Here is a 12,206-nt window from a genome sequence, read left to right as displayed (position 1 = left end):
TAACCCTTTGGCCAGCCGATAGTTGGTCACCTATCAGGGGGCCTCACAACACCCCCTGCATGTCAACAAACTGCTCTTTGATCAGCAAACATTCCCTGAAACATCTTATCTGTCCGTTCTGGGAGCCTGTAACCTGTAAGAAATGTTGGATTTTAGAAGAAACTGACCACATATGAGAATCAAACATCACTGGTAAATACACAGTCACAGAAAAAAGAGCTTAAGTGACAATTTGCTTCATTCCAGAGCCAATATTATAATATGATATTTACGTTGCACATACTCCCACACTGAATGAATGAATGAATGAATGAATGACAGTTGTAGAAGATGGAGTTTATAGTTTTCAAAAAGATAGAAAAATGTTTAGATAAAACTGACTTGACTCCACTGAGCAGATTCAAGTTAACTAATTAGTCCACTGTGGATTGGTCTATCAGTCCCATTGTCCTCAGCCAGTGGCATGCTATTGATCCAGCCAGTCGAGTCAATGCAATCAATCAATTTGCAGCAGGCCAAGTGACAGAACACACAGGTGACAAAACAGAAGTCTGCAATAACAGACTGCTTCGTTTCATGAGCCCTGAGATCTCATGTTGAAACAGTTTTACAGTGAAAGATGGAGAAGAAGCTGAAATTACTTGTTCACAATGCATTTGCTTAGTTTGCAGAGAAAAAATGAATGAGTATCAAACTATTAAACTCCTTATAATGTAATCCCGCACAGTATTCTGAACAAAATCTCCAAAGAAATCCCTGCTTATAACGCAGCTGTTCCATCCTTGACAAAATAACTGTTTTTTTGCTCTCTGAGAACATCACAGAGTGCAGCAAGAGGATGTTAGAAAGCCTGTGGAATGGTGAGCTCCTATTGGCTGCTGCTCGCCTGTATAAAGAGCCGCAGTGGCAAATTCAATCAGATCAACTGCGAGCATCCTCCAAGAGCCAGACACCGGGACGCTCGATCACACTGGGACGATTTCTGGGCTGTTCTGCTGCGTGTTTTTTTGCCTTTTTTCTGCAACAACAACAACGAAGACAACACAGAAAACACTGAACCATCATTAACACCATGAAGGAAAGGAGAAATACGCAGCCGTTGGTGGTGAGATGTAAACTGGTTTTAGTGGGAGACGTTCAATGCGGAAAAACGGCGATGTTGCAAGTCCTGGCGAAGGATTGTTATCCAGAGGTATGCTCTTATGGAAAATGAACTACAAATGTGTGCACATAAAACTGTTCTGTGTTTTGTTGATGATTAGAGTGTTTTTTTTCTGAAAAATGTTTGAATGTGGCAGGGAAAAAAATCGGTGCGTCTGTTGCGGTCACAGTTTTCATGCGCATTTCCCTAAAACCTCGTCCTCTCGGCTTATTTTGTAATGCATTTACCGTAATACTATTAAATGCATTTGATTTTTTAAAGCATGATAAATTAAAATGTTTTCCCTACGCATTTAGGATTGTTACATATTGGCCTGGGTTGAATATTTCTTGCAACTGCAGTGATTTGATTGATTGATCCGAAATTCCTTGAAAAAGAAAGAAAGAAACATTTTTACTAGGCTTATTATTTTGAATTTACCCTCCCTCACCCCCTCCCGCTCCATCCTCTGTGATGTGTTTTACGGTAGATGTGCCACTGGAAGGATTATATCTGGATAAATTTTTCCTTTACCTGTTTGCTGAGTGATGACAACCTCCCACTATGGGTTGTAATTGCTCCCCAGACTCTACGTGCCCCACTATTTGAAGTCCTGTCTGGCGAGGGCAGCCGAAGTGGTGCGGTGGGCATTCAGGTATATAGGCCTACTGAATAACCCTGATTTCTCTGTTTTTGTCTGTTGGCCTGTGTCTGTCTGTCTTGTCTGCGCTGGTCCTGATTCAACTGGTCTTGCCATTCATGTCCTTCGCCTTGATTCTGTGTGAAGCAATGTCGTGAATGTAATGAGCCTGGCTTCTAGTCCGCTCAAAGAGAGCTGTGCTACTGAATCTTCCTCTATAATGGCATATAGGGGGCAGAAATGTTATTCATCACTCTCCCAATCTTCATCTTGGAACCTATTATAAGGTGAGAGAAATATGATAAAGTGGTCCATAATCGAAGCGGTTCGAATACTCGAAACACAATCGTACGGTATGCATGGCTTAATTACGTTTTGATTAACTTAAAGGACTTAGATCAAGCCTGTTTTAATTTTGACTCTTATTGTTCTTTTTGATGCAAGCGTCACAACAATCTGCCACTTGTTGAACTGCATTGAGGTTCTGGGTCTGGACTTCCAGTTTAGGCGCTGATCTAATTTCCCTCTTATATCTAATTATTTTTTGCATCCCATGTTGGCAGGATAAAGGATGTGGACAGTTCTACGAGTACGTGTTCCCCGCACTACTGATGTTATTCACTGGTAACTAGGGCAGGAAGACTGTGATTATTCCGCCTCTTTAGTTGTTATTTGCTGACTTGTTTGCCTTCATATGTTTCATTTTCACTATTCGTTGTAGAAATTTAGAGGGTTTCAAGTAACTGATACTGGGTACAGAGTGGATTCTCACACTCTTTAGGGATTCCTTGATAAAAAATGTTTTAGGTTGTTGACCTGGATTTTACTAGTAGACAACGGGTCTGCTGCACCTTTTTGTTCCCTTTCATTGCTCATTTGCATGACTCCTTAGTCTCTCAGCTTTTCCAGGATTCCCGCTCTCCATCCACTACTTCTCGCTTGGATGTGTATACTAGCGGACCGCACAAGGGTCATAGTAGGCTTGTAGGCTGGGGGCAAGTTGGCTACACTTCAATGTTGGTTGTGTTGTTTTTTTTGTGGCATACAGTCTCTGCTGTCGACAAGTAAACATCCTATGATAAGATGTAACGGGCTCGCTCCTTCACTCCGCGCGTGTGGTATTGATGCTGGATAGCAGTTTTACCTGTTTCCTTTGCGGTTCACCACCAGGCCCCCCCACTTCTTATCCCCCATTATCCAAACTCGGCAACAGGAAAAAAAAAGTGAATGTAATTCCCTACCCAGACCAAATCCTGCTTTTTAATCCCAGACTGTGGAACTTTGGTCTGGCCAGCAGGAGTGGGCCTGGTGCCGAGGGATGATGGGCACACAGAGAGACATCCTGTCGCGCAGGAAGGTTTTCTGGAGCAGACAGACAGGAGGCAGCTCAGAAACTCTGGTGACCTGCATTTTCCTCCATATGCTGCTCCGGGTCACCCACTCCAACAGCATGATGCAGAGGATTAAGACTGTGAATAGGACCACTGGGCCACCCCTTCTGACTGACCCACTGAGTTTGAGATGCTTTCTTTCTTTCTTTTTTTCTTTCTTTCTTTCCTTGTTGAACTAGCTCTTCTGTTTCCTTTTACCCCTTCCACCCTACCCATCTTTCATTGTTTCATCACAGGAGTTTATTTATTTAAAGATGTTTTGGGGCTTTCTATGGCTTTATTTTTAATTGGACAGCTGAGGACAGACAGGAAAAAAAGGGGGGTGTAAGAGAGGGGGGTGAGATGCAGCAAAGAGCTACAGGTTGGAATTGAACCCAGGCTCCTGCGATAAGGCCTACGTGGAGTGAACGCTCTACCAGGAGCTACCATGTGCTCCCACAGGAAGGAAGGAACAGGCTTCAGGTTTGATATAAAGACTAAAAGTGGATTTTCACTCTCTTGTTACACTGAGATAAGGACTTATCTCACCCCCCCTCCCCATCATCTGTTATAGATGACTCTCATGTACCTCTTGTCAGGCTCCCGGTGATGGACGACAGGCTCAGGGGCTATTTGTTGGTCACACCATACAGGTTTCTTCTTCTTACTGTAATTTGCTCTAATTGTGTGGAGTTGTGCCACTGCGTCCCCACCACACTGAGAGGGTCTCCTCATTATCCCGACTCCCCTTCATTGATTGGACTGACCTCATCACCGGCTCCACACAGGCAGCTCCTTCTCCCAGCCCCGCCATGGATTTACAGACCAAAATCAATCCACCGGTTTTAATCAGCCTGGTACGATCGGACATGGGGAGGGTGGTGGGGGAGGCGAACACCGTCCAGTGGCTGTAACTCATGTATAGTGAATAATGAATCTCGTTATGGTGTTAGTGAGTAATTTATTTCAGGTTGAAGGGTCTTGCTGATAAAGCCTTTGGGTTTTAGAGGATACTGTAAATATCATCATTTCTTGTATGATTAATGAATGAGATTGATTTGTAATGAACCCAATATCAATTTAAGCTGATGAAACAATCTGTATAATTGTAAAAGAAAGCCACTGTTAATAGACAGTAATAATTGTATTGGCTATATATCAGTCATTTCAGCTTTTAGCCATTTTTAGGGTTCAGTCTATTTAGGGCTACAAATTGGGATTGTTTAAATTATGGATTAATTCAAATTACGTTTTTATTTATAAATGTATAAACTTTATGATTAATAAATTAACTGTTCTATCTATAAAATCTCAGCGATTAGGGAAAAGTCTCTTTAAATTTTTTTTTTTCCAACCAGAAGTCCAAAGGTTATTTAATTGACTATTAAACTTACTTACTAATTTACTATTAAACAGATAAAAGCAGGAAATCTTTACATTTGCAAAGCTGGAACCAGGTTTGGTATTTTCCATCATAAGTGACTTAAATGATTAACCAATAATAACCAAGTTGTTGATTTGTTTATTATGTTCATTGAGTAACTGTTTTGGCCCTAGTTTAGTTTTTAATTATAGTAAGGTATAAGGCATTACAACAAATAAGTGTTAATCTAAGCAGATATATTTGATTCTAACAAACTTAATTGACAATTTACCTTGAGACTGAATAAAACTTTGTGAAAGATTACTGGCAGATTACACTTTTAGTTCAATGCACATCAAGGCTTTTGTTTAAATGTTTTAAGCAATCTGTTGTTTGACTCAACTTCAAAATGCAGAGTATGATCAGCTTTGACAGTGTCAAGTTACAAAGTGAGGCTTATTAACAGCTTAGATGTGGTGATGCTCAGGAACAAAGACCCGTCCTCTCTCTCCCTGCAGGGGGCTTCAGCTGTTATTCTGATGGGCTCTGGCATGTGAAACCATTAAACAACTGTCTGACGCAATGTAGTGTGTTTCTTGGCTTGGCTCTAAAGTCCGTAGTTATCAGCTGCAGCAGCAACAGCAGCTCCCAGCCGGCTGAGTGTGGGTGGAGGGGCAGAGCTCCTCTCATCCCCAAATCTGTGAGTCATCCCATCACTGGATCATTAATCTGTCTGACCCCTGCATTCTCACCGTAGGAGAGGAGTGTGCTAATGATGAAGACAGGCTCTGTCACTCAGTTGATTTAGCGCACATGCACAAAAATACACTCACGGCCTCACTCATGCACACACAGAAAAGCAGATCCTCCCCTCCCCCACCTGTAGGCTCCAACACAAGGCCCCGTCGTCTGAGCCTGTGAAGCCTACTTCTGCTCTGGCCCAATTTCCACCTCGACACTTAGCTCTGGGCACCACACCATCAAGACGGATGGAGTAGAGCTCAGCCGCAGGAATTTTGTTATGCTCTTTTCTTTTCCTTCCACTCCCCAGTTAGTCTGCCTCACTCTCCATGTTTCATGCCTCAGAAACTCTCCATCTGTTGTACAGGCATGCTGTTGAGAAAAAGGAAGAAAAGGGAACATTTGGAGCATGCTTAGGCTCTGCGTGTGTATTGATCTGTCTATCCAAGCCATTTTTGGGTTGTTGCAATGGAGAAAAGGAGGGAAGAGAGGGAAAGAGACAGAGACTGGTACTCTGTGATATCAGACTGCAGGGGGTGAAGGATTAATGGCATAGGAGGGCTCTTTGTGATCTGCCTCAGTAGGCGACACTCCTGCTTTCCCTCCTCTCTTCCTCCTGGCTTTTTCTTGCCACAATAGAAACAGCTATTTCTTCCAGGATTAGAAACTGGGTCCTGTAGTGTCGGGAGAGCGCTGCCAAGGCTGCTCCTGTGCCCAAACACCATGCTGTGGAGCTTCCAATACTAATATTTACACATTCATATCATTTATTCCCTTTGAAGATTGGATAAATACGCCCACTGAATCGTGCATTGTTTGTCCAAAATGAAAAATTTCTGTGGAGAAAAAAAGCATCCTAGACATCCCCTCCATCTCCCTTCCCCCTTGGCAGGGTAACTAATTTGTCAGCTTTAATTGCAAAGGGTCCAGGACCCCCTGTGCAGCTTTCTATTGATTGTTGCATTCAGATCAGTGGCCATTTAATGCAGAATCACACCCAGTTTCCCGGCTGTGTGATAACCCATCGTGGGAGATTGAGAAAATGTATAGAGCACCCTGCCTCTAACTTTCCTATGAGATTCTTCAGAGTCAACACACATCTACTCCAGCCCTAGGTGTAAATGGTGTTTGGGCAATAATACAATTTGTATTCTTGAGGTGGCGACGTCTTTCCTCTTTGTAAAGATACAGTCTTAGTAAATTATTTACTTTAATCAGAATGTTTCAGTTAATTAAGAGTAGAACAAAGTAATTATTCTCTCTAAAGGCATAGAAACAGCATTATAATACAACAAGCATGTCCCTTTGTTCCGTTGCAGTGATGTTTACTTCCTTCAGGACATTGAGGACCCTGAGGAATTTCATCGCAGCTTGTCATTATTCCACTCACAGCGCCCAGCAGCTGGCAAATTCGGTTTTACCCTTTGATAATGTGGAAAATCATTAAGTATTCATGAAACGGATGTATATGCACACATCCATGTTGTGTACGCTGCTTCATATGTTTTCTTCTCATGCACTGTTTTCTACACTGTAAATCAATTAGGATGGTTGTGTAATATCTAAATGAGTGATTACACAGACTGCTTTTGTTATCTGTGGTTATAAGAGGAACACTGAATCCCTTTTGGGATTCACACAGAGCCTAAAGTAAACATGTTAATCCCATTGAGCTGCTCCTCTTCTGTTTCATCTGATACATAGATCTAGTTCACCTCTGGCTGCTGCCAAATTTAAATAGTGAGTCTGTGTGCTATAGGTGTGGTGTGAATGTGTGTATGTTTGCATGATGGATGTATGTCTGTGGTCCCCAACTCTGTTGCAGAGCAGAGGAATGTCCCCAACAGTAGGTGGGTGGGCAGTTTGCGGTGTAAAATGATTGATTGGCAGTTAAGGCGAGCCTTTATGGAGAGGTGGGAGGAATGCCTGATGTAGATGGTGGATTCCAAGGCTGTTGCTGTGGTAACAGAGGGACTGGAGGTATTGCGCGCCGAGCAGAGGATTTTTTGGGGGGTGGGTGGTTTACTTAAGGATTCTGAGCATGAGTGGGAGCGTCTGCCTGCCCGGAGCCCCACCGTTCCACTTGCGTAATCTACTGCAAGAGAAGATCAATGAGGATTTAGTGCTCGATTGTCATCTTCTCTCCCTCTGAAATGGCAGCAGAGGATATAGGAGCAGGGAAAGAGCAGTTTCAGGGACAGCAAAGTGAGGCTCAGCAGGAGAAGTGATGCCGATTGCACGTAATCCCTGCAGCCGTATTCTCTCACTCTGCCTCTTCCACTCTGCTGCTCCATCACCCTTTTTTCTCTGAACAAGTGCCTGTTGTCACAGCAATCGATTCCTGAAACAATCTCCACTTAAAATGAATTAATCATCGGCTCGGATCATGAACTCTTTATCATTTTACAATGCAAATTTAGCCTAAACCCTTGTACCTTTGATGTGAAAATATGCCCTGTCTCCTGCAGGTCTGACCTCAATGTTTTAAAATCATCATAAGGCCATTTTCCATCAATTCAAGAACAAAAAAACTTACAAAGAAACTTTGACAACTACAAAGTAGGGAAACGACGAGGGTTTTTCAGCATTAAGATGAGGAAATCATTGAGGACCTTTGCCAATATTTCAAAATGATGGCTGTGTGAGATTCCTCTGAAACTTAATCAAAAATATTCAGCGTGGCACTGTTTTGAGTTCCTGTGGTCAAAAGGATCAAAGTTTGTCTTTTAGCCACATTATTAATTCTCTCTTTTCTGCCCTCAAAGGTTCTCCGTACTACGACAATGTGAGGCCCCTGTGCTACAGCGACTCAGATGCAGTATTGCTGTGTTTTGACATCAGCCGCCCGGACACTGTGGACAGCAGTCTGAAGAAGGTAATGACTTCAGTACTTCACTTTACGGTCATAATTCTTTTTTGTACACCATTTTAACATTCTTCTATTAGCAATCCCTTTAAATATTGTGTGATTTGTTTAAAGTATACCGTATGGCCATGCAATATTTATTTAAATGGTATTATTTACTCTAATAGATCCACTGAGCTGATTGTCCTTTTGTGTCCACAGTGGAAAACTGAGATCCTGGACTTCTGTCCGAGCACACGTATCCTGCTCATTGGCTGTAAGATCGACCTACGCACGGATGTCTGCACGCTGATGGAGCTGTCTAATCAGAAACAGACTCCCATCACCTATGAGCAGGTGAGATAAAATATATAGTTAGCCTGGAATATACAGTACTGTATTCAATGCCATACTTTATGTAACAATAAATATCACAATTATCAACAGACCTTTCAATATTGATATATATATCCTATTATCTGTTTCGGCTTTGAACATTATACCTCACAAGTCTGTACACTTCCAGTGGAGCTGTTATTTTCAGCTGCCATTCTCAAGAAATCATTTTGGGAACATGGCTCTTTAATTGCTTGAAAAAAGAGGCCGACTGAAACTATAAACATCAGTATTTTCTATTTGATTTTTTTTATGATGACAAATGGGTAAAGAATATAATGAGTCACCTATTGTCACCTAGAAGATTCAATGACTGCGTGCTCCCTCATTTTATGAGCTTGCAGGGGCATCTCTTCCTGAACTCCACACTCACGGTGACCCTGGTGCAAATATAACACAATAAAAGATGTAATGAACAGCAGCCTACATCGCTCCATTTATTGCAGGGTTCTGCTATGGCCAAGCAGCTGGGCGCAGAGGCTTACCTGGAGTGCTCAGCGTTTACCTCGGAGAAAAGCATCCACAGCGTGTTCCGCACCGCAGCAATGGCCTGCATCAACAAGCTGCAGCCTCTCCCGAAGACCAGCCCCACCCGCCGCCTCTCCAAAAGACTTCTCCACCTGCCCAGCAAGTCGGATTTGCTTTCCTCCACCTTTAAGAAGGAGAAGGCCAAGAGCTGCTCGGTCATGTGAGTGGAGACCTCTTGGGTTACAGTCATCACATGCGACCCCAAGCCCCTGCCTCTTGGTCTCGGGGAAGGGGGGGTGGGCACGATGGTTTTATCAGGGGATCCTGCTGAATCCTTCCCTCACCCCCCCGGAAACCAAACGCCCCTCAGAAGAGGTGGACACCTCGCTGTCCACTTGCTCCTGAACCTTTTAGCGCACATCAATCTTTTTCCACTACTGTTTATCTTGCTTTCGAACAAATAATATCAGTCAAGGTTTGATCATCAAGCTGCCATTTTTTTCACCTGTTAACAGTATGCAACTACACTGGTGTTACATCTGTTTGATTTTACTATCTCTAGGCACATGTTGATTTTGTCCAAATTGGAAATGTGCAACATGTGACGTTTAATCTTGTGATGTAAATGCCTCTCAGACAATTCAATGGATATTTTTCTAAGTGCAAAAATATATCTAGCATGAAACTGTCAGGAATTAGCAAAGTCCTGTTCATCCCTCTTAGTAAGATATGTGAGGTGTGAAATAGCTTGTCGCTGGTGTCCCCATTTAGACCTGTGAAAGCACAGAGATGTAGAGGGAGTAGTGGGACAAACCACAGTGAGAGCTATTACATAGAGGGCTGTTCTCATTGTCTCAGTGGTGATGAGAGCAGGGATAAGAGCTGTGAGTGCAGGCTGCTGTGTAGACAGCAGTCTAGACTATTTCAACCTGCATGGATTGTTGATGCATGGTTGTGTAGCTCTGGACAGCGCTGCTCCACAAGCTTTCAGTGGACTAGGTGGAGGAGGCTGAAGAGACTCTGTGTGTACAAAACGAAGGACACACATAAAAAGTAAGGAAGTTTAGTTGGGCTTCCGGTGTCTCTGCTGTCACAGCTAGAGTCTATTTTAAAATAATATTTGGTGATGGGACAGACACATTTTAATAGATGAGAAAACATGCCTTTGTTGTGACCAGGAGCGTACACACAAACAGTTCAATGCTGAACTGTCCAGCGTTATTTATGAAGCTGTGGCTGGTTATCGATGCCAGCGAAAGCATTGTGAGGCATATTTAAAAGCATAGGTTAAATGCCTACCTGAGTCAGGCCGGCTGCTAAAGGGAAAATCTGGTTTGTTGTTTCAAATATTCTTCAGAAAAGATTTGTAGCATTGTATTGTTGAGACTTTTTCAACAATTCTCAAATGGTATGCAGTTTTGAAAAATGCCTTTCATATCATGTTCCCAGAAGTCATTGAGAGTTTTTGACTACTGTAATATGCCTGTGGATTTCTCTCAAATTGCAACAATCCAATGTAGCACTCCCAACCTGACTCTACTCTTCCAAGATGACTCAAGTTTTTGTGTCGCACACTCTTGTTAATCTGTTGACCTCCAATAAGCAGCACTTACTGTAGGTTACAATGACTGCGGAGCAAAAAATTGGACCCTTTTCTGAGCTTAAATCTTTGGCTTCATGGTTATGTGTGTGTGCAGCATTGACCTCTGTGCTTCTAACCATAAAGCAATAATGATTTAAGTGCTTGTGATGCAAGGTAACCTGTGTGGCAATAAAGACGCAGCTTTGTGATTACTGTCATGCTATAGCGCTCCATGGACATCGATGTTATAGACTGAAACCATCTCTGCTGTACAAAGAGGCTGCTGATCTGTGTTTGCCCCTCCTCCTCCGTGTAAGTAGCCACTGGTATATAAAATAGCCAATGACAATGTGCTATGAAATAGATCAGAGTATGTGAAGAGGGAACAACGCTCTTTGAGTTGCAGATGCTAGACTTTGCTGTCAATTTTACATAATCATAATAAAAAGCGGTAAGATCTGAATAAACTGCTTGAGTGAGTTAACAGTGCAGTACATACTTGTAAAATTCGAAAAATATACTTTGAAACCTTCAAAAGTCTAACAATCATCTTGTAAAAAGGGCTAGTGTGTCAAAAAAAAGAGGAAATAATGTGGGACTAAGGAGAACAATTAATCAAAATGCACAGGCTGGCCCTGTCCAAAGAAAGCTATTTTTCCATTATTTGTTTTTATGGTTGATGTGTATTTTGTTTTTTTGTTATTTAAAAGCATGATGTGTGTCGTTTTGGAAATATCTCCCTGAGATGGTTGTTGCAGAATCTTTTTGGAGCTGTGGACTGCCCCCGGTAGTCGGAGGAACTTTAAGTGGTGATTTGCACAAAGGCTTCCAGTTCATGGTCACACACCAAATTCCTCAACATTGCCTAGCAACAATTCAGCGTAGGAAAGAGAGACTGGCTCTTGGGTTGGTTTTGTGGACAGAGAGGGTTGGCTCACAGGCAGACATCCCCACATCCATTAGTACAGTGTCGGATATTCATTTGTTGCCAGGCTTGTTAAAAAAAAATATATTCCTTGATATTTTTCTTTGGGTTAGGAAGCTGATGCCGGGCCTTCTGAAGATGGGTTAGATGGGCGGCTCACGGACCACGTCAGTTAATATGCAGCCTTTGTGTTGTAGTCAGTGTGTGGTACAATGGTGCAGTCAAACTCCTAAGCATGTCCTATTGAAGTTGTATGATTGTACATACCGTCTCTTGTTTTATAATTATTGTAGGACATCACCAAGGATGTCACATGAAAATATTGTTGTTGATGTGAATATTTATTTGGTAGCTATTTTTGCCTTTTTTGGATTGACATGTACATTTGTTTAAAATCTATTTTGGAAATTTAACTTTATTTCCTTTTTTTGGTTTGTTTTTTGTTTTATGCTGTGTTAAATAAAGCTTGCCCTGTCTGGCACCCTTGAATTGGTGTTCTCATGTTATTTAAAACATAAATCATTAACAATTGATAAAAAAAACTGGAATGAACCAAAATGAACAATTCTCTGTGAGAATATTGCTATTATATTACCGTATACACACTTTCACAGTGTACTTAGTCTGAATAAAACAGCTGGTGATGGGATCAAGTATTTGTACATATAAAATATAAATATTTACACATTTATATGGAAAAATATATTTATAGTTCCAATGTTTCTACAGAAGCCC

General features: G+C 42.0%; 1 protein-coding gene across 1 annotated transcript; it reads left to right on the top strand.

Moving 5' to 3' along the window:
* The first annotated feature begins 3,099 nt into the window (after window positions 1–3,099).
* Window positions 3,100–11,947, top strand: rnd1b (Rho family GTPase 1b). The gene is made up of 5 exons (XM_035655853.1): window positions 3,100–3,252; window positions 3,751–3,820; window positions 8,021–8,130; window positions 8,323–8,457; window positions 8,943–11,947. Exons 1-5 carry the CDS (start codon window positions 3,100–3,102, stop codon window positions 9,186–9,188), a joined length of 714 nt encoding a protein of 237 aa, XP_035511746.1. The 3' UTR covers window positions 9,189–11,947.
* The last annotated feature ends 259 nt before the right edge of the window (window positions 11,948–12,206 follow it).

The sequence above is a fragment of the Morone saxatilis genome, unplaced genomic scaffold (assembly GCF_004916995.1).
Source record: "Morone saxatilis isolate NCDOM2014 unplaced genomic scaffold, NCSU_SB_2.0 Contig15, whole genome shotgun sequence".
NCBI classification, from domain to species: domain Eukaryota; kingdom Metazoa; phylum Chordata; class Actinopteri; family Moronidae; genus Morone; species Morone saxatilis.
This window is presented reverse-complemented; position numbering and strand designations above follow the sequence as displayed.